General features: G+C 31.8%; 1 protein-coding gene across 1 annotated transcript in view; it reads right to left on the bottom strand.

The window, feature by feature from the left end:
• Window positions 1–17,675, bottom strand: part of LOC143082402 (atrial natriuretic peptide receptor 1-like) — a 28,918-nt gene extending 11,243 nt beyond the window's left edge. The window contains exons 1-10 of the mRNA XM_076258052.1: window positions 17,493–17,675; window positions 14,484–14,588; window positions 13,504–13,636; window positions 13,093–13,229; window positions 6,039–6,150; window positions 4,390–4,465; window positions 3,176–3,272; window positions 1,933–2,163; window positions 1,276–1,380; window positions 537–608 (exon numbers count right to left, since the gene is read on the bottom strand). Coding sequence (XP_076114167.1) covers window positions 537–608; window positions 1,276–1,380; window positions 1,933–2,163; window positions 3,176–3,272; window positions 4,390–4,465; window positions 6,039–6,150; window positions 13,093–13,229; window positions 13,504–13,636; window positions 14,484–14,588; window positions 17,493–17,663 — 1,239 coding nt within the window. The 5' untranslated portion in view covers window positions 17,664–17,675. The remainder of the gene's footprint in view (window positions 1–536; window positions 609–1,275; window positions 1,381–1,932; window positions 2,164–3,175; window positions 3,273–4,389; window positions 4,466–6,038; window positions 6,151–13,092; window positions 13,230–13,503; window positions 13,637–14,483; window positions 14,589–17,492) is intronic.
• Window positions 17,676–22,714: the final 5,039 nt, after the last annotated feature.

Here is a 22,714-nt window from a genome sequence, read left to right as displayed (position 1 = left end):
ATTTTATTTCAAATTTTAAAGTTAGAGGGAAATGTAGAATTTATTTCAGCGTACTTAAACATAATCCAAATAAGTGTGCAAAACAGCTAGTCACAACTCTTTAATGATGTTGATTAATAGTTTATTCAGCATCTCATACATGTGTTCCTACTTTAATTGCGTTAAAACCTCCGAAAAGATTTGAAATATGCACCTGTCTTAGTAATTGTATACTGAAAATTGGAAATGGAAAGAATGATTTTAATCTAAACAAGAATGTGTCCCCAGTACACGAATGCCCCACTCGCACTTTCATTTCCTAAATTAGAAAGATCATATCATCAGGAACATGTGTACTAAATTTCAAGTTGGTTGGACTTCAACTACATCAAAACTATCTCGATCAAAAACTTTAACCTGAAGCGGGACAGTCAGACGAACAGACGCACAGACCAGAAAACATAATGCCTACAAATGGGGCATTAAAAATGTTACACGAATCCCAAGATACTGAAGTAAATCTATATCGCTTAAATGTAATACCTTTTGATACTTACCTTGCAAATATCAATAGCTAATGACAACTTGAACATCGTATCAAGCTTAATATCATCATTCTCAAGAATATCCTGAAATTACATTAAATTCTTAGTTAAAAATAGGCTTTAAATAGGCTTTATATATATATATATATATATATATATATATATATATATATATATATATATATATATATATATGTTTTAAAAATTCATAATATCTAATAAAATTAGTAGATTTAGCTAACAAAGTCCTTATATTTGAATAAAGTAACATTCATTTTTCGTTGAAAATTGTTTTATTAACGTTACATAACGTCAAAAGAACCTAACAATTAATAATTAAGCATGCCAACTGAAAACAACTAAAGATTACACAATTATTTACCATCATTCAAACATTGATTTAAGTTATTAATCAATTACATTAAAAAAACGAACATGCAATCAATAAATGGATGTCGTCAGCTAAAATACTTACGTATATATATTTCTCTTGTTTTAAATAAGTATGCGATGTCTAAAAGTTTGTTAAATCGAACATAGCCGGTCAATATTTTAATCTTATTATCTGTGATAAGCTATTGAACAAACGTTATTTATAACTGTGGTATAGATTTGTTGATCTTTTACTTGCAGAAATGTTTTATTCATCATTAAAATGAAAAGGGATCGATAATTGTTTAAGTAAACTTATTCAATGCGATTATATAAGAAAGCCATGTGTGTTTTGATTTGAATAAATTGTTTAACTTACGCATAACCGGCCTTTTGCACAATGTTCCCATATAACCGAAACGTTGCCTGGTTCTGTACACATTCCAATTAAAGATGCAACATTTGTATGTTTAATACCAAGTAACTGAAAAACACATGTGTTATATGCGTACTCATTCCGAAAAGAGATTTAATATTATATGTATGTTTAAATCCAAGTAACTAAAAATATATGAAATGTGTTACATTTTATAGTTACTCTAATCAGGCAATAGAGGATCTGTGTTTAAGAATACGTCTGAAAGAGTTGTAACATAGAGAGGGCAAAATAGACCTCCAACTTTTCATCTCAAATTACAATGTTTGATCCCATAAATGCGCATTAACGCCAAAAACAAAGAGGTACATTGCAGGAGATGTTATGGTAACTAAATCATAATAATAAACTGAACTTTACTGATATTTAACAAATTAAATTGTTTGTTATTTCTCTTCCTACCAAAATGTTAACTTTTGAAAAATATTTTAATTGGTACCTGTTAGTTATTTTGAAAGCAAATTTTTAACTTTTGAAAGTACTTATTATAACAAGGATAAAGGAATTATTGCCACCTCAATATATTTTGCCTTGTTAGTTATTTAACAAAATCATTGATATAAGTACGTAGTTAAATTGTTCATTTAAATATTTTCTCACTGTTTTCATTTCTTTAAGAAGCTTTCGATCAACTTTAACTTTCTGTTTCTTTAATCTTTTTAAATAAACAATTTGTCCTTTCAACTTTGCTAGATGAGTGTTAGACTTTATAACATCGCCACCATCTATGACTGATTTTCTTGTATTATCAGTCACTCCATATTTTTCAGTATAAGAAGCTGTTCCGTCTGTTAAGCAACCATCACTCTGTGTAAATGCAGTGGATAATGCCTTTTAAAAAATGAGAAAATCTAATAACTAAAAGATGTGTGAGCGCTAGAATTTTTAAAATACTCAATTATAAGTTTTGAGTACTTTTAATAGGATTAACCCAAACTTTTGGGGGTCTTTATATACTAAAGTTTGCATTTGTACAGTTCAACATTTGTATGTTATCTGATTTTCTGTTCTCCTTACCTGACCTTGGTTCTTAACCTGACCTTCACTTGATTACAAATATAGAATCTAGAGCAATCCAAAAATTTAAACTGATGATAAGATAAATTTTATTTCGTTATTCAAATATTTGCATTTGACAGCCTCTTCTCGAACCAATGTATTGTCTATTTGCTTAGAAGAATACACGAATATTAACGTTTTTATTGTGCTTTTTCATACTAATATCTCACTTGGATCTAACTTTTAGGTGTAATGCGATCGTATATTCACGACCTAGAATTGTTATTATCAGTGCGTGCTTACTATCGGAAGTGTCATATATCGGTGGTGACCAACAAACTTCAAAGTTCATCTAAGAATTTCAATATGTATAGATGTGGTATGCTTACCAATTAAACAAACTATCCACCAAAGTTCAAATAAAGTGGATGTGAGCAATTAAAGACAACCGTACGGCCTTCAACAATGAGAAAAAACTATTTGGCTATGGAAAGGCCCAGACATGAAAAATATGAAACAATTCAACTGAGAAAGCTAACGGTCTAATTCATAACCAACAATTTACGAAACATAAATATGACAGACATGAACCAACGACAACCACTGAACTACAGTTCCCCGACTTGGAACAGGCACATTTAGAATGTGGCCGGGTTAAATATGTTGTTTAGATGTCTCAATCTTCCCCCTATCTGGGACAACGGAGTAACAGCACAACATAAGAATAAACTGTGAAAAAATAGTTGAAAAAGCTTTATTTGACTCATCAGATCGAAACGATATAAGTTTTACTGTGCGGTTTTACACTTAATGCCTGTTTAACTTTTCATAATATCTACTTTACCATAAATGATTTGGAATTTTTCGCGACCCTGAAATCCAAATCTTGGTACTTTACTTTCCATGTTGAATCATTCAAGTCTTGCTCTTTCTTCCAAATCCTACCAAAAATAAACGATATATGCTTTGTAATGATTTCTTTATAAATGAACTAATTATGCTTTTACTTATTTATGCAACTTTTATTTATTTTTTTTTTTTTTTTTGGGAGGTTTTATTTAGGACATATTTAACGGAAGAACAACTAAACATGTGGGTGTTTTCATATTCATACGCGAACTGCATCAGTCTAATTAAAGGGAAACTCCGCAAAAAACTCAAAAGTTGATATTATGTCCATTCTGTATAAAAATGCTCAAATTCATAGACATTAAAGTTTTATTCTGCTAGACAAGAGATTACCAACGATTTTAAATTTAGAGTATCAATCTCTGCGTGTCGCCATTTTGATCACCCTCTCCGTTTTTAACCACGATATGTCTATGAACCACAAAGGACCAAAACCACAGTAGCCTAATGTAGTCGTAATTGCGTGTCGATATCGTGTCAATCGTACGGTTGTTTTATCCGACTAACTATCTTGATACGGAAAATGTTTTTTTTTAAGTAACCAAGGGTCTGTCGTTTTAAACTGTGTATATGGGAATTGGTGAAAAAGTCATAGTTCAACGTCATAAATGATCATAAATAAGTGTTCCGTGAAAATTGTATTCGAAAATCTAATTTGTTCATAATTCTTTTATGTAATAAACTTATTTAAATAATATAGTTGTTGAGCAAGAAAGTATACAGGTGCAATTCCTGAATTTTCGTCAGGAAAAAGATGATTCTTTCACTGTAATAACTGTAGCATTATGTTTTATATGTTCATACAACTTTGAGTCGTCTGATTTTATGAATGATATTAGTGATTTTTTTTTATTACTGATAGATGAGAAATTCATTATTTTGCCATTTTTTAAATTTAAATTTGAAACATTTTCAATAACAAAATTCATAAATAAAACATTGAACAAAGCGAAAATATCTAAAATTAAATTTTATTACAGATATTGTGTTAATAGATTAGTGTGTATGTATTGCAGAGTATAAATTTGTTTAAAAAAATACATAAATAAAACCAGAAAGCATGACAATGTCATTCGTTCATTTATGGATATTTGTATGTTAATTTGATTGTTTTCCAATAACTTTTGTTCAATAAAAATTATAAATTACCGATATAGTAAAAATACTATCAACATGGCGGCTAGCATTCCACAACCAAGTCCAGCATATAAGGCAGTTTGTGAGGCTAAAAAAGACAAGTACATTATTTTTATATATAATTTTGGAGGAATTTTGGATGGAGATTTTTTATGTCAATACCATAAAGTATAGCTACAAACGATGAAAATTATACCACTTTTTTATAAATTTTTATTTTAGTTTGATATATATTGTGCAAATATTGTATGATCATATTTCAAATATACTTTACCTGGGATTGCATAACTAGTTAGTTCTAAAATGCAACATAAAGGCTCGTATAAATGTAAATAAGCTAGACATATTTTTATTTTTATCTAATAATATTGGATCAAGAAATCAATTTGAGTGTGTACGCTTTTTAAAATATAGACATTTAGAAACATAAACCAATGCATTGCCCCTTAATTAATACGAGACAATTCTTAAAGTTTAATCTGCTTCAAATTATATTTCAAGCATGCAAAAAATTAAAGAACGACGCAAAATCCCGTTTTAGCAAAAATCTTAGAATATGATGAAAGTTACCTGTCAAGTCTTTGACATGATTCTACTCCATAATGTATCAATATTTTACCTGTCGGTGACAATATTGATCGGTTGGTAGTTCATTGGAACTGTTTGCATATTTTATACTTCATTATTGATCACCTTGGATTTTAATTTCAATTGTAAATTGTATTCTTACCAACATTCTGTGTTTATTCTACTATAGCAAATCAGGATAGTTCTGACTCAATTTAATCTTGAATATTTCGTTTTTTTCCTCTTTTTTCATTTCTTTTAACATTTTCTGCGAAATTTACAATTTCTCCATTTGATTTTAAAATAGTGCATTATAAAAAAAATATATATTTTTAATTTTCCATATGTTAAAGCTTTAATTGTCACCCATACATGTTAATCAATAATTGATAAATTTTATTTCATCTGTCTTGAATAAAAGAGGGGCAAAAAATACCAAAAGGACAGTCAAACTCGTAGATCGACTAAACTGACAACGCCATGGGTAAAAAAAAAAAGACAAACAGACAAATAATAGTACACAAGAAAAAACCTCAGCTTAATTTAAGGTTTTTTAAATGCAAAGTCACACCTGGACTTTTATTTATGCGTTGTTTGTTTTCACAACCAGTTATAAATAAATATACAGAGATATGGCATTTTTATTAAACATATCATTTACAATTGGTTAAGTAATACTAGTAGTGCGATCGTTTCAGTAAATCAAAGCACGGGAGCGCTGTAAAGGCAGTTTCCATCTAGTCAGTGTGTTTGTGACTTCCATGTTCACTCTTACGAAAATCAGAATTATACCTGTTATGAGACGTTATAGATCAGTTTAACAAAAGACTTATGGTAAACGCGTTTTAAAAATTATATATTTAAAGTCATTGAATAAAAAAAAATGTTTATCCAGCCAAACGTTAGCTTTTATTTTACTGAATATTGTATGAGTCATTTGTTACGTTTTGGCTACTTGCATGTCTTGTTAACCGTCATGTTCATGTGATTCTGCAATTTGGTTAGGTTGTAAAGATGTTAATCAAAAAGATTGAAAACAGAAACAAAATGCAAGGAAAAATGAAATGACACACGATGCATATACGAATACTAACTGTTATCAGTTGGACATAACTCATTGTAGAAACCACAAGGAGGAGTGTCAGGTGGTGTATATGTTCTACTGGTTAAACCATTTCCCCATCGTATGTCATCAACATCTGTTACCTGAAAATATAGATTTATTTCTAAAACTACACAGGTTTCAAAACGTGTCTTATCGCAATAAACCACTACTATTAAACATTTGCTCACTGAATGGAGATAAATTTTAAATATTGAAATATTCTGTGCTCTTTTTTAATATTTCTTATTTCATTTTCTATACGTTTAATATCAAATTAAGAGGTTTCATTTTTCTTGAATATCGAATTCTCTATGCCTCTATCACAACGTTCTATATGTTCAATAGTTCAATATTCAATATTCAAAAACAAATTTCATAGGCTTCACCAAAAGGATTGCAGTGAATTATGATTCAGAGATCAGACCTATTACAAGATAAGAAAAAGGGTATATGGATTTATATATTCATCAAATATTTTTATTACATCATAGGACGTATTGTCAGTCATACGTGTGATTTTCATTGTTATTTTCTACCTCTTGAATTAAATAAGTTAAAGGGAAACTCCGCAAAAAAATCAAAAATTGATATTATGTTCATTCGGTATAAAAATGCTCAAATTCATAGATATTAAAGTTTTATTCCGCTAGATAAGCGATCACCATCGATTTTAAATTTAGAGTATCATTTCTCAGCTTTCAGCCATTTTGTATTCTTTCCCAGTTAATAAAATCGATATGTCTATAAACCCAAAAGGAACAAAACTACAGTAACCGATGTAGTCGTAATTGCGTGTCGATATCTTGTCAATCGTACGGTTGTTTTATCCGACTTACTAACTTGATACGGAAAATATTCTTATTTTTTTTTAAATAACCATGGTCTGTTGTTTTTAAACTGTTGATATTGGAATTCGGTAAAAAGTCAAAGTTGAAATCATAAATAAGTGTTCCGTGAAAATTGTTTTCGAAAATCTAATTTGTTCATAATTCTTTAATGTAATAAACTTTTTTCAAATAACTTTTAATCTTCCCTCATCTGATCACCAGCATGGCTAAAGGTATTACTTTCAAAGGTATTGTGAGGGGTGTGAGGTGACACGTCCAGGTATTCAAGCGATTTCCTGTCGGGCTTGCAAGTTCATGCATCGTTTCACTTCTGCATGTATTGATCAGTGTACACGGCTGATAACTTATAACTTTCCATTTTGAACTATCAGATGTATAATATACAACTCTGTCTTACTTGTCATTACTAAACTCACACGCTTGTTTATAAATAACATTTCTGGTGTACTGTAAAGAATATTATTCATAAAAATATAAATAATACCCAAAAAATAAGATTTGATGAAATTAAAATCTATTTAAAGATTTTTTCCAAGGGTGAATTTGGGGAAATGTAATATATACTCATTGTCAATGGTGAAGGACAGATTGGAACATACCAGAAATATTGATTTAAAAAAATGTACGCATTTGCCGACGATTCGTTTATACGACTGGGTAGAAAGTTATGGAACTAAAGCGCAATTTAAAATATATACATGTATACATTAAACATAAGAAAAAAAACATATATTTTGAATAAATTGGGGTAAAAGTTTTGTAAATAGACTAGTCCACGTATGCCAACAGTATGTAATCATTGAATGTCGATAGACTATTGTATACCAGAAGAAGAAGAGAACCAATTTGATTTAAATACAGGTCGATGTATAACTTTTGCTTTGGTTCATTGATGTTGTCACGGGAAATAGTAAAATCACAGATTTATATTTCAATAAGATTGTTCTCGAACAAAGGAAGGAATTCGTCATCACAATTGTTATATATGCCACTGGACGAACCCTTATTATCCCCAAGGGATGTGAATATTTTGCTGGGAAACTTTTGAGTATCAAAGTTTCAAATTAATTTCGGGATTTATTTTCTTTCTTGGTATTCAATAACAGAAAAAAGAATAAATTACTTGTCCGCTAAATAGGGGTATTCTTGTCAGATAAAAGACTTTCAGTTATATTTAAAAAAAATATGGAAATATGACATTAAATTGTTTCTGTCGTTTTTTTAAACATCGTTAAAAAGATGTGTGTCTAAGGTGAACGCCACAAGAACCCTGTACTACTAGTACGAGAGTATAGCATGTAAACCTTGCTTCTCAATAATATGGTTGTATTGGAAATCTTTTGATACAGATTGACAACTCATGGTCCGATATGCATGTAATATTTGCCACGGAACGCCCATAGTTCTTTCTACCATCATCATCTTATTCTTTGATATTGCTGTAAACATCGATGGTTCACACCCAAACAAAATGGGAGTAATGGACCCTCAGAGCTTCTCCGTGTTATACACTTGTGGAACTTAATATATAGACGAAATTTCTGTATTGAAATGAATCTACATCTCACAAACAAGATTTTCAAATTACGATTTTGAGTAATCACCTTACAATCCAATATAAAAGTGTGGCAAGATATAATCATGAAGGAATTTAGTTTTTGTCAGTCGCAAGAACTCATCAGTGATTCACTATCATACACGTATACGTATATATGCATGCAGTTTCAAATATCAAGAACAAGCGGTCGATGTCGATGGTCCGTTTTCTAACTGTTCAGAGTTAGACATGTCACTTGTTCATTTTTGGAAGCCTTCATATTCCCTGTCCAACGATGGGAACTCTTTCTGATTGTATTGACTATAAATGCTTTTATGGTAATTCTGTCGTTTATCTGTACAAGTGGTTGCATTTCCTCTCCTTTCCCAACAAACAAACGAACGAAACGCTACTAGTCTGCTTTCTCTGGAGCTCATCCTCAAAGGCGCTTATACGTCAGGAAACTTACATGTATGTATACTAATAATGATTGTTTCAAGAACAACGATGTATGGACGAACTATTCTAAATTCGTCAATATCAGTTATGCATGACTAAGATATCTATACTATTAAACGAGAAGACCTCATTTTGGGTGTCGCTTCTCTTCCTTCCACAATAAATCAATCATCAAGCCTCTGTGTCCTATAGGTAACATGCATAGTCGCATTTGTCATCCATTCTTATGATTATTCAGATTGAGCTATTTTGGGAGAAAAACGACAAAAAAGGAGTCCGGATATGATTCCGTCATCAGACTGACTTTTAGTCATAGATAAGACTTCCGGTTTAAAACATGCACAAACACAACCAATCGTATGATAGATAACAAAAAATGAAAAATAAATAAGCCAATCAAATCGTTCTCCATATCATGGTGTTTAGATCGCAAGAACCACAACTATTATACCTTCTTATAGAGGACAATTATTTTTATCTACATGTAAACTACGATTATACTACTTTAATATATAGAGACTCTCTGTATTCTGTCTACGGTTTTCTTTCGGTTGTTTACTATTTAAGGGGTCATACATGTACCAGTTGCATATATATTAAAATAAGTAAAACATGTGACACATTTTTAAAAAACCAATCAGTATGATAGATAACAAAAATAAAAAATAAATAAACCATTCAGAGCGTTCTCCATATCATGGTGTTTAGATAGCTAAAAACTATTATACCTCCTAAGAGAGGACAATTAAATAATTTTCGCGTTTCAAGATCGATTCTCTACTGTTTTCGTTGAAATGTTTACTATTTTAAAAGGGGTCATACCACTTGCATATATATTAAAATAAGTAAAACATGCTTAACTTCATCTTTAACTACCTTGAACACAAACTTTAACCTGAAGCGGGACAGACGGACGACCGAACGAACGAACGCACGGATGCACAGACTAGATGGGGCATAACAATTTATTGTTGAAAGTGAAAATAGTACCATTCAGAGCGTTCTCCATATCATGGTGTTTAGATAGCAAAAAACTATTATACCTCCTAAGAGAGGACAATTAATTTTCGCGTTTCAAGATCGATTCTCTACAGTTTTCTTTGAAATGTTTACTATTTAAGGGGTCATACCAAGTGCATATATATTAAAATAAGTAAAACATGCTTAACTTCATCTTTAACTACCTTGAACAAAAACCTTTAACATGAAGCGGGACATACGGACGACCGAACGAACGAACGCACGGATGCACAGACTAGATGGGGCATAACAATTTATTGTTGAAAGTGAAAATAGTGATTTGGCAAAAATGAAAGTAAGCCGTATAGAGATTAGAGAAGGGAGTGCCTTTTTCGGGGCGTCGGGATCGGGTGTTTTGAAGCTCGGGATTTGGGGATTGATCCTTACGGGATCCGGGAATATATTTTTCGATTTCGGGATTTCGGGATATGAATTTTTTCAAATTCTGCATCTCGGAATTTCGGGATCAGGACCCCTCCGACCACCCCTCAAATTAGCCTTAGTCGGTCTTAGTCATTTATACAAGATTGATATCCTACCATTGGCATGTTAGTAAGACTCTCAAAAGAAAACGCACTGATGGATTGTCCTTGAAGCATATTTTATTAGACTTATAATGGACTATATATAAGCAGTTACATTTATTTGATGTTTGAAACGGTGCAAATTTTTAATTTGATTTGTATTTTACCAAAAGAAGCATTGTAGCAAAAGAGACGAATAATTGTGGTCTGAGGCCAGAAACACGAAAATAACTGAATTTAACAGAAAGGAAACAAATATCGGACTTTCGAAAAAGGGAGAGGGCTTTTGATACCTTTTATAAAATTCTCCATACATAATACCCTTTTACAAAAAATCATCCTACAACAGTTCACAAGCTGTATGTGCCCGCGATTTCGCGGGTGTGTTCTAGTAAGTTTTATTACAACTACTGTATTACTTATTTGGATTAATGACGGCTATCATGTTCAACATTGCACAAATATTATCATAGAATTAAAAAAAAAAAATCCTCAAAAAAAATAATGCCTTAGTTGAGATAATTGGTATTCTTTTCATAAAAAGTTCGTGTAAATGATTGTCAAATGAATTTAATTATGTAAGAATAAAATGTTAAAAAGAAAAAAAAATCATGCATTTTGTATGTTGTATTTTTTTTTTCAATTAAAAACTTTAAAATTGCTTTAGTTTTATTAGCATTTAAACACAGCCAGATTTGAATACAAGTTAAAAAAAAATCCGGTAAAGTCAATGATATCAAACAGATTTGCAATGGTATATCAAATTGGGTAATATTGCATTCAGTTTTTATTAAAAATTAAAACTACTATTTTTTACTTTATTTACGCCAATTGCCGCTAAGAAAGTAATCAACAATTGTTTCATTTTATTTTTATACACTTTCGGAATTACGAATCTGAATTTTATTTTCAATTAATTTACACAATTTAATTATTGTATCTTTATTCTCATCGTGTATTAAATCTTAGTGTATTAAAATCGTGACAGCATACTATAAATCTAATCCTTTCTGTTTATCCTTTCCAAATAACAACATTTATACCTGTGTTCGCTTGAACTCACACCTGCGGCTAAATAGCTACAAGGTAAACAAATTGACCTCAAGCCGAGAAATATACAGTGACCTTTACAAAATAATATACACACTCTGCTCACACTTTAGTTGCATTGAAATGATTATCAAAACAATAACGGTAAATAGAACTGAAATATTTTCAGTTTAATATCAGTAAAAATGTTCAATAAATATTTTATGAAAAAAATCTCAACAATAATTAATGAAATTTATTCGAAAACATTTACTAGAGATAATTTAATAGGAGTTTAATTCATCAATACAAAACGGTATATGCATATTCATTTTCGTTCATTCTTATATTGTGGTTAATGACTACGACCATTCGTCAGCTGTGCGCTTTTAATTACGTATATTGTCGATAAGATATAAGAGTTAAACAGATTTTATTTTTTCCCAGAATTCAATAAATCGGGCTAATACGTCACGACCCACTCGAGAATTCAACCAAAAAAGTTACAAATACATGATTTTCTCTGTTATTAGAAGGAATATAAATTTAAAACTTTGCAAATGTGTTTTTTATGTTAAGATGAACATAATTAGATGATAAGTAAAAAATCGCGGAATTTCCCTTTAAGTCATTTTTTTAAGAATAAAAGATAGTGTTTACATGAATACAGTTTTAAATATATGACATTGATACTCGCAACACCAATTTCCTTAACAAATCAATGACAGTTACGTTATATATGTAACATAGGAACAACATAAAAGAGGTTGTATACATGTCAATGAGACATCTATCTTGCATTGTTAATTTCATTTTCTCAATCGAGTGAAGCTTTCCTCATTTTGGCCATGACATTAATTTATTTGCTTTTAAAGGTCTGTAGTTATTATATGACCAGCGGGAATATATTTGAATTGGGGCAAGGCGCGAGAGGATTGGATATTACATCTTGCAGGTAAGGGTGTGTAATTCCCTCTTTTGATTGAAAAGCATGGCTGCAGCGGTTTTAGTGTAAGCAGCCATAGATTTGTTTGAAATTTACGCATGGCATGAGCCGTGATTTTTGATAATTGAAAATCTGAAGCAAGGGAGGGTATGTCTTGTGTGGAGCTGTTCTATTTTATCCCTTGTTATAAAATCTAAAAAAATTCTAATAAATCTGTAGCTCGCATATACTTTTTCTGAAATAACAGCTCGAAAAAAATGTGTTTAAATCTTTTAATTCTCAAACTCAATATTTGCAACTTTTAATTTACATTTTTTCTGGTTAGCTACCGAATACTTTTCCGAGCTCTATTGCTATTATTATTTTTGTTAGGACTCAGCATAAGAATAAAGGTTCTGTAGGGTTTATAGAATGCAATTTTTAACACAACGAAATCGGCAAAAATACCGAACTCCGAGAAAGATTTAAAACGGAAAGACCTTAATCAAATAGCAAAATCAAACGCCTTAACACATCAAACGAATGGATAACACTTGTCATATGTTCCTATTAAACTTAAGCTTGGTACAGGTATTTTCAAATTTAGAAAATGGTGGATTCTACCTTGTTCCGTTAGATGAAACTCTCATTTGAATGCCAGTCGTATAACACCAATTATGTTGACAATGAATCGCACTTACCGTTTCAATGGTTCCGTTAATTTTTGTGTAGTACAGATATGCAACCAGTGAAAACATTCCAGTTACGTTTAAATCGTAGATAGATAAATATGGGAAACGGTCAGCAAACTGAGTGAGGATGATCTCGCCTGATAAACCTATATAAGTAAACGAAAAAGTATGTATGAAAATATATATTGAGATATATTGCTGACGTTTTTGGTGTTATCAGTTTTGTTTGACGTATATTTAAATTGTCATTAAAAAACGTAAGATTCTGACCTTTATCGTGTTTGAGTTATCATCAAAGCATTCAATGACATGATCTAATCTTCACAGACAACACGTAACTTTTTTTCTATTCCTGCTTCAGTCATCACATTACCTTCTAGATAAAAGAATATACTCAGCCTATGCGGTTGAAAACAATACCTTGAAACGAAACATCGACTGCGGCATTCCTTATACTAGTTCCATTAACAGCAGTGGCATTACCGCCAGTCATATTTAGAGCTAAACCATACAGCATCACACAATCATGTAAATAGATCGAATATGAATCAGGCTGCAATAGAAACATAGAAATTTCAACTCATATAAATTATATGAATTTGTAAATATAAAAAAGAAAATCACAAAAATACTGTACTCCGACGAAAATTAAAATCATAAATTCCTAGTTAAATGGCAAAGGCTCAATAAATGTCATATTCCTGACGATGGGACAGATAGGAGCTTTTAACTTGAAGAGTTTTTACTTCCCTCAAATTTTGTAATTTATCAATCTTTTTGAATGTTTGAATTGGGTGCCTACGATGTTTCTCATGAAGAAGTTATGTAAAAGTAAAAGTTATTAACTTTGAAAAATTCAATCTCAGAAGATCTAACTAAATCGTGAATGATCTCGTCTTATTTCAGTATCTGTATCTTGATTTAATTGTTTACAAACATTATACTATGGGTACTATTCAGTTTTTTATAACTAAAAAGGCTGAAAATCTTTTTAAATAATCATTTCTACAAAGACTTGAGAATGGAAAAGGGGAAATTGTCAAAAATTCAGCAACAAAACAAACGAGAACACAATATATTAAGGCTACCAATGGGTCTTCACTCTTCAACGTAGCGAGAAAATCACGCACCTAGAGTCAGGATTGATTTGGTCCCTAATTAATAGAAAGCAAACAAAATGCAGAATTCGAAAAAATGCGGACAAATTGTTGTGTCCACACATGAAGATGAATATTGGCATATTGGCGGGTATAATTCTATTGATAAATATTGTCAAAATAAGTATAGTTCTTTTAAAATTCTTCAATATGCTAAATTTCAATGCTGTTTTTTACTGAGTTTTACAACAACTTGGTGGATTTCAATTTATGTTTATGTTAAATACATTTCAATATTTTTACCTGCATTGCTTTCGGCATAGTGCTGTCATTACCGAACAACGTCTGTGCAGCAGACATAGCCTTCACTTGCCAATTCTGATCTGTTTTTGTTTCACCCAATATGATCTAAAACATTCATTTATGACAACTAGTGGTATCAAACAAACCATCTTGAACTGAACTCTTCCTATTTTGGCACGTTTCAAAGATTAATATATTGACTAATGATACTTTCAAAATGTATTCCGTTTTGAATTACTATGCGGTATGGATTTTGCTTTTTGTTAAAGGTCGTATTGTGACTTATAGTTTTTTATTTAAATGTCATTTGATCTCTTGTCGAGAGTTGTCTCATTGGCAACCATACCACATCTACTTTTTTTACAGTGAGACAGCTAAATCCATAAAGCTGTAATATTTCATTTTTTACCAAACAAATTGTGTTTCAAATCCAGTAGACGATTGCGAATTCTTATTTGTCACAATATATTTGCCAAAATAAACAAGTAAAATCAATTTGTTCAAAAGTACCAAAAGCAAGGTTCTTTGAAAATAATCTTACTTCTTTATGACATAAATAAATCATTTTTGTAGGTTGCTCTTTACAATGCAATGTTGCTGTTATATCTATTTTTCTTAACAAGCAATACAATTGAGAATGGAAATGGGGAATGTGCCAAAGAGACAACAACCCGACCATAGAGCAGACAACAGCAGAAGGTCACCAACAGGTCTTCAATGCAACGAGAAATTCCCGCACCCGGAGGCGTCCTTCAGCTGGCCCCTAAACAAATATATACTAGTTCAGTGCTAATGAACGCCATACTAAACTCCAAATTGTACAAAAGAAACTAAAAGTTAAAATAATACAAGACTAACAAAGGCCAGAGGCTCCTGACTTGGAACAGGCGCAAAAATGCGGCTGGGTTAAACATGTTTGTGAGATCTCAACCCTCCCCCTATATCTCTAGCCAATGCAGAAAAGTAAACGCATAACAATACGCACATTAAAATTCAGTTCAAGAGAAGTCCGAGTCTGATGTCAGAAGATGTAACCAAAGAAAAAAAACAAAATGACAATAATACATAAATAACAGCAGACTACTAGCAGTTAACTGACATGCCAGCTCCAGACTGCAATTAAAATTCCTACTTTTGCATCGTAGTCCCTATAAACTACCAAATGCTAATGAAAATTAAAATATGCTGATACCCTGAAATACAATTTGGAAATATAAAATTGCAAATACGCATGACGGTAAAGTTGAGAGAGCACACAAATGATTCAAGTGACAAAGACGTAACGACAAACTGGATTTATAGTTGAATTCACTCAAAATCTGATTTTGGCTAAATGAATTGCAAAAAAAAGGCGAGAGATAGTTAAAAATATTCAAACTCATTAGTCGATGACAAATTAACAGCACCAATGCAATAAAATGACAAAAAAACAGTGACTGTACACACATTACAAAATAGAAAAATAAAGACGGAGAAACACAAAGCCATCAAAAATCGAGGATGCTCCGGAGAGGTAAGCAAATCATGTTTCACATGTAGCAACCTTAGAATTGCTCGTGTAAGTACTTAATAATATTTCTAATTCGGTTGAGTCACATTTTTAGTAACTTCAATTGAAACATTACTGTCGTCGTTATTCCATAAACTATTTTCGAAAGGATGACATCAGATTTCTTACTTGGAACCATTGTTTTAATATATTCCCTGAAAGCATCAATGTTGTATCAATGAAATATTTATTGTAAGCTCTGGAATATTGTATCCACCTTGTGATTTTTACCATATATGCAGGCGACGCTGTAATGTGACTACATTGAAATGGAAAGTTAACGATGGGGACGCAAAATTTGGCATATTTGTCGAAAATTTTGTTTTTAACCGACCTTTATGGTCTATTTGTAGACGTATGTCAAGATATGAGGAATACTTAACTGTACCTTTTTATAATGGGCAAGATGTTTTCAGCTTTGAATAATTTAGTGAGAGGATGGCATCTTTAAAACAAAACGTGAAATATAAAGATAATACTAACTTCTGTTCATTCTGTCTTCGAAGTTCCTGTATTTTTTATACTTTTTTATTTGTTGCTGATTGTTTCATATTTGATTTTAGTTGATCAAACAATGAATTAAAGGGGCACTAGCTACGAGATATATAAAAAATCTAAAGTTTGATTTTTTTCTGTTCAATCAATAATGAAAGTGAAATAGTGAAATAACAATTCGCTTTTTGCAGCCAAAAAGGTTCAATTTTGTCAAATTACGCTAAGAAACATGGATAATTAGTAATCCACTTGCAAGTGAATGGGTCGACCTCTTTAAATCCGTATTCATGTGAACTTCAATTTTACCCCTAGCTAGAGATTGACAACGCATGCATTGTACGTGTACTGGTTTTTTAAAGAAAAAGAATGTCAACAATGAAAGTGAAACTACAATGAATCATTTGATTACTATTTCGATGCACATAAAATCATTCTTATACGATTAAAAACAATGTGAAACATCTATGTTTAATCTATAAAATAAAATCAAACAGACCTATAAAAATCCAATTGCACGTGTTGGTTTAATCTATTCATATCTTTATTTATGTTTACATCGCTTATATGGTCATCTGAGGTCAAATCGATAGGTAATTAGATGGCGTCTGGACTAAAATACACACGAAACGAACCTATATATTATCTACCCTATGCTCTGTACTCTGTTTATTTTAGACTTTTGATAGTTTGGATAAATGTTTTACATTGTTATAAATCAAATATGAGAATTTGAGTCAAATCAGTGACCATGAATTTGACAGCTAGTGCCCCTTTAAAATTGTTGTCAAATTATCCAATTAGACATATCGATCTTGAAACGGAATTTAACTTTGTCAGGAAACTATCAAAATACACTTAAATATATTTGACTGAAAGAACCAATGTCTAAACCTGATTTCATAATTTTGCGGGAAATAGTTTTAACCATGAAGATATTAGTTTACTGTTCTATAATATGTACCTACATACAACAGATTTTCAAATCCCTTTCTTGCAGCCTCGTCATCAGCATCCCCTTTCTTCCAAAAATCAGTACTTTGTAGATTTTTCATATCAGCTGGTGATGGCAAAGTAGTTTTCACATAGAAAAATTGATAATCTCCATTAGACATTCCAAGTCTTTCGGCGTGGATCATATACTTTCTCAGCTCCGAATCAGATACCACCAAAATAATGACTGTAATTAAATGAACAGCAAATTAACATGCACCGTAGATAATCTAGATGCTATATGTTCCATACTAGATAACTATGGATACAAATTAGGAAATTCCGCCAAAATTTGTGTCAGTTCTTAAAAAGTAATGAATAGGAATCTAACGTCGGTGGTGCATGATATTCAGGAATTTGAAATAATGGCAATCAAGGTGAATGCAAAGAAGAAAATTCTGCGACAAACTATTCAAAAGTGTATCCAGGACTGCTAAGGGTCAACTTAAGGTTGAGGGATGTTTAACAATACGTAAATATACATCTTACAATACATCAAACTGTAAATTGTAAATAAATTGAAGCATACTGTTCTGATAATTCCTGTCCTGACAGGCGAAGGAGTAAACAATTATTAGGTTGACCTAGCCCATCAGTTCGTTTTATTTTACTTTCTTTCTATGCAAAAGAAAGTGTAAAGCATAAATACTAGTACTAAAAAAAAGAAAATGTGGTATGATTGCCAATGAGACAACTATCCACAAAAGACCAAAATGACACAGACATTAACTAGTATTCATTCAAGAAATGAATTTAAAGAATCTTACAGTTATGTCGGAACTGCAAGCTAGGCGGTGTGTTAAAAGGTCTTTTGAAATGATAGTTCATTTAATTGTTTGAATTTCAAGAGGTTATGTCCTACACATAGTGATCCATGAATGGATGAATAAAACAATACCACACAAATAGCCTACTCAGTTTGTATTTAGCATAAGTTAGCACAGGTTCATCCCAATTGTCGGTTAGTCATTCTAATACAAAAATAATTGGGAAAGATACGAGAAGTGATCAAAAATTTCCTGTACAATAAAATATTTTGGCCAAAAATAAAAAAGACAGACAAACAAACAACAATTCTAATGCAACAACGTTTGTAACGTTCATTTTGATTGGATAACGTCACTTTCTTACATGGCATCAATTGACAATTGATGCTATGGGACGTACGCGCAAGCGCAGACGGCATATGACATATTTTAAATACATGTTTTAACGTTGTATTCTGTCAGTTTCATTAGAATGGATAAAACAATATTGTATTTTACAGTTATCAACTAATTTACAGAAACACAACAATACGATAAAATGAATCCACAAAACATTGGATTATACCCTGAGTGTTTCATGATATTTTTTTTTTTTTGATATAAGAACATATGATAGTAATTCTCATGAGTTAGGAGAAAGTACTCAGTGTACAAATGAAACAGTGGTAACAGCGGAAATTCACTATGATGAGATAGAATCGAGCAATGTGAGTACCAGTATAAATTACTCTTGTAATAACAGTAACATAAGAAAACGCCCAGCCTCTGGAAACTCTGATATATCTGATAATAAACGTTCTAGAAATCAAACACATGTGAGTAAAGATGAGAAAAGCAAACCAAAACCTAAACCAAAAGCTAAAAGTGAAATGAAAGAGCTAAAAGATATGATGCTAGGACTAACAGATAGTATGAACAATATGTGTATTTCGTTAACTCAACGCATAGACTCATTAGAGAAAAATATGTCAATAGAGTTAACACAACTCATTGAAGAAAAGGTAAAAGTAGAAATCGACCAGGTGAGACAAGATTTTAATGATCAATTTAACAACTTTAAAGATCAGATAAAAGGGCTGGAGGCAAAAGTTAGTACTCAAGTCAAATTGTTTTCAGATGTAGAAAAACAAAATAACTGTTATGTGATAATCCGTAATCTACAAGAGGACCCTAGAGAGGAGTCAAATACAAGTATTTTGAAAAAAACTGTTATTTCATTAATGCGGGATGGTTTAAATCTTAAGGGTGTTTTTATTGAAAGTGTCTCTAGAGAGAAAAGTCACAATAGTAAGCCGGGTGTAATTGTTGCAGCTGTTAGCAACAGTGACCAAAAAAGGGAGCTTATGAAAGCAAAACGTAATTTAAAGAACGTACATAAATTCAAGGATGTGTACATCGAGAATGATATGTCATACTCTGAGAGAAGAAATGAAGCAAACTTCCGCACTCTGATAAGAGCGTTTAAACAAGAAAATCAGGCTTTTACTATGAACGGTGGCCGAATTGTGAAGGTACATCATAACAACCAATCGTCAGTGGCAAGTGGTAAGAGCGGTGAAGGCAAACAGAACGAACCCGTCAATGGACGAAATGTACATCAAAATGAAGGAAACAACGGCCAACGACAAGGATACAGCAATCGTGGAAATATCAGAGGAGGTGGACGCGGAAGATGGCGTGGTAAAAAATTCCAAAACGTTACATGCGGATTTTGGAATGTGAACGGATGGAATTGTGACAGAAACAGTGATAAATTTAAACTTTTATGTGTTTGTTTAAATAATGAAGAGCTGCATATTCTGGGTATTGCAGAAACAAATCTGGTTAAGAACAATACAAATAGTGTTGATGGATATACGTGGTTTGGTCATAACCGAATAGGCATTCATATACGCGCAAAGGCTGGCTCTGGAGGAGTAGGATTTTTGGTTCGAAATGATCTGATGGAGCTTTTTAACGTTTTAATTATGGAAGACTCAATAGACGGTATATGTTGGCTAAAGTTCGAGGATAAGTTAAATTTGGACAATATTTTCTATGCATGTGTATAGATATAGGAAGATGTGGTGTGAGTGCCAATGAGACAACTCTCCATACAAATAACAATTTAAAAAGTAAACCATTATAGGTTAAAGTACGGCCTTCAACACGGAGCCTTGGCTCACACCGAACAACAAGCTATAAAGGGCCCCAAAATTACTAGTGTAAAACCATTCAAACGGGAAAACCAACGGTCTAATCTATATAAAGAAAACGAGAAACGAGAAACATGTATATATTACATAAACAAACGACAACTACTGTACATCAGATTCCTGACTTAGGACAGGTGCAAACATTTGCAGCGGGATTAAACGTTTTAATGGATCCAAACCTTCCCCCTTTTTCTGAAACAATAGCATAACATCACAACAAAGAAAAACATACGATAAAATATCAATTGGCAGACTTAACTCAATCAAAAAACGTATGATTAAACAATGAACGAATAAATTTGATCTGCGATATCTGAATACAAATGCACAGTTAATTAAATATTAGAGACAAACATTCATGACCAAAAAGCTAACAAACAAATTCAAACACAGGACATGACTGAGAAATATTTAACCAATCAATGTTCACTTTAGAAAAAAAAACCGGTTTTTTTATAATCTTGAAGTTTATACAAATGTTGTAAGAATAAGTGAAAAATTGAAGATATTACAAATAATCAAAGCTGGTGTACAGACAAGATCCATATAAATAAAAAATAACAAAAAAGCATTATAAACAGTATCAACAGGTCGAATTAACAAGAAAATACGATTTGAGAGTACTCGCAGTTACTGACAGCTAGTTAAAAGCCAGTTTATTTGCCACCAGAAAATTCAATGCGTGCCGTGAATGTAAATGAATTTTTAGAATCGCTAATGTCACAAATATATACGATTCCAAAGGGTAATCAGTTTTATTTATGTGGAGATTTTAATTCAAGATGTGGTGATTTAAATGACTTTGTTGAAGGTATAGATACCTTGCTAGAGAGACAAGTAGTTGATTATAAAACTAATAAATACGGCAGCATTTTCTGTGAATTTTTAGCGGACATTAACTGTTGTATGTTGAACGGTAGGAATAATAGTCACAATGACTATACTTATGTATCGACAAGAGGATTAAGTGTTGTTGACTATTGTATCGTGCCATACGAAATGTTGAGATCTTTTGATAGGTTTGACGTCAGGCGCGTTTCTGTGCTTATTGAAGATGTGGATATTATCGGTATTGTAGACCCGACACGGTGTATGCCAGACTATTCTTTACTTAGTTGTCAATGCACATGAACTTTCCTGTTGATGAAAACACCGCACCAAAAGCCAACATTGCTAGCTTTAAAACAAAATATGACTTTGGGAAAATACGCGATGACTGGTTAAATAGTGAATCATTTATATCGGATATAGATCGTATACTAGGTATATTAGAAGAGTCTGAAGCTAACCAGTGTGATATTGACAAAACATATGAAAGCTTTGTTAATAGTATCAAGTCGGAAATGTCGGAAAAAATCCCTAATAAGATCATTCATATTAGCAACGGTTCCAGTAATAAGCATCGGAGAATCAAGAAACCTTGGTGGAAGTACAGAATTAACAGACCTTTGGAACGAGGTGTGCAAATCGGAAACTTTGTATCTTAAAACCAAAAGTTGTCATTCTAAAAAACAGTTGCGCCATTTATATTGTCAAAATAGGAAATTATTTGACAAAAATTTACAGAAGGCAAAGCGTCGTTATTGGTATAAAATGCGAGATGATTTGACTAGTTCATGTGATAATCCGAAAGAATTTTGGCGTAAAATTGGTAAGATAGGTATTGGTGCAGAAAGTCAACGTAACATACCGATGGAAATAAAATTAGAAGATGGTTCGGTATCAACAGATCCAATTTCAGTTTTGAATAAATGGACAAATGATTTTTCTTTATGTTAAATGTAGAAAATTGTATACAGCCTACTGAAAATGTCGCCTCTGAAGATCAAGATAAATGTGATTATTTATTGGATTGTGAAATTACAAGTGAGGAAATATTTAATGTAATAAAAAAGGCTAAAAATGGGAAGGCGCCCGGTCTTGATGAGTTACCAGTAGAAGTGTTGAAAAACCAAACTGCTTTATCATTTTTAGTTCGTATGTTCAATGTGTGTTACAATACGGGAAAGGTCCCTGTTCTATGGGCCAAAGGTGTATTTGTACCAGTACCGAAATGTTCGTCGTCTGACCCCAGAGATCCTCTTTCATATCGTGGAATAACTGTAGCTCAAGCTACTTACAAGTTGTACTGTGGTGTTCTTGACTGTCGGTTGCGAGAAAAGTTTGATGCATCAGATATTATCCATGATGAGCAGAATGGTTTCCGAAAAGATCGTAACACCATTGATCACCTTT

This window comes from Mytilus galloprovincialis, chromosome 7, assembly GCF_965363235.1.
Source record: "Mytilus galloprovincialis chromosome 7, xbMytGall1.hap1.1, whole genome shotgun sequence".
NCBI lineage: Eukaryota > Metazoa > Mollusca > Bivalvia > Mytilida > Mytilidae > Mytilus > Mytilus galloprovincialis.
Note: the sequence above shows the minus strand (reverse complement) of the source record. Positions and strands in the feature narration are given on the sequence as shown.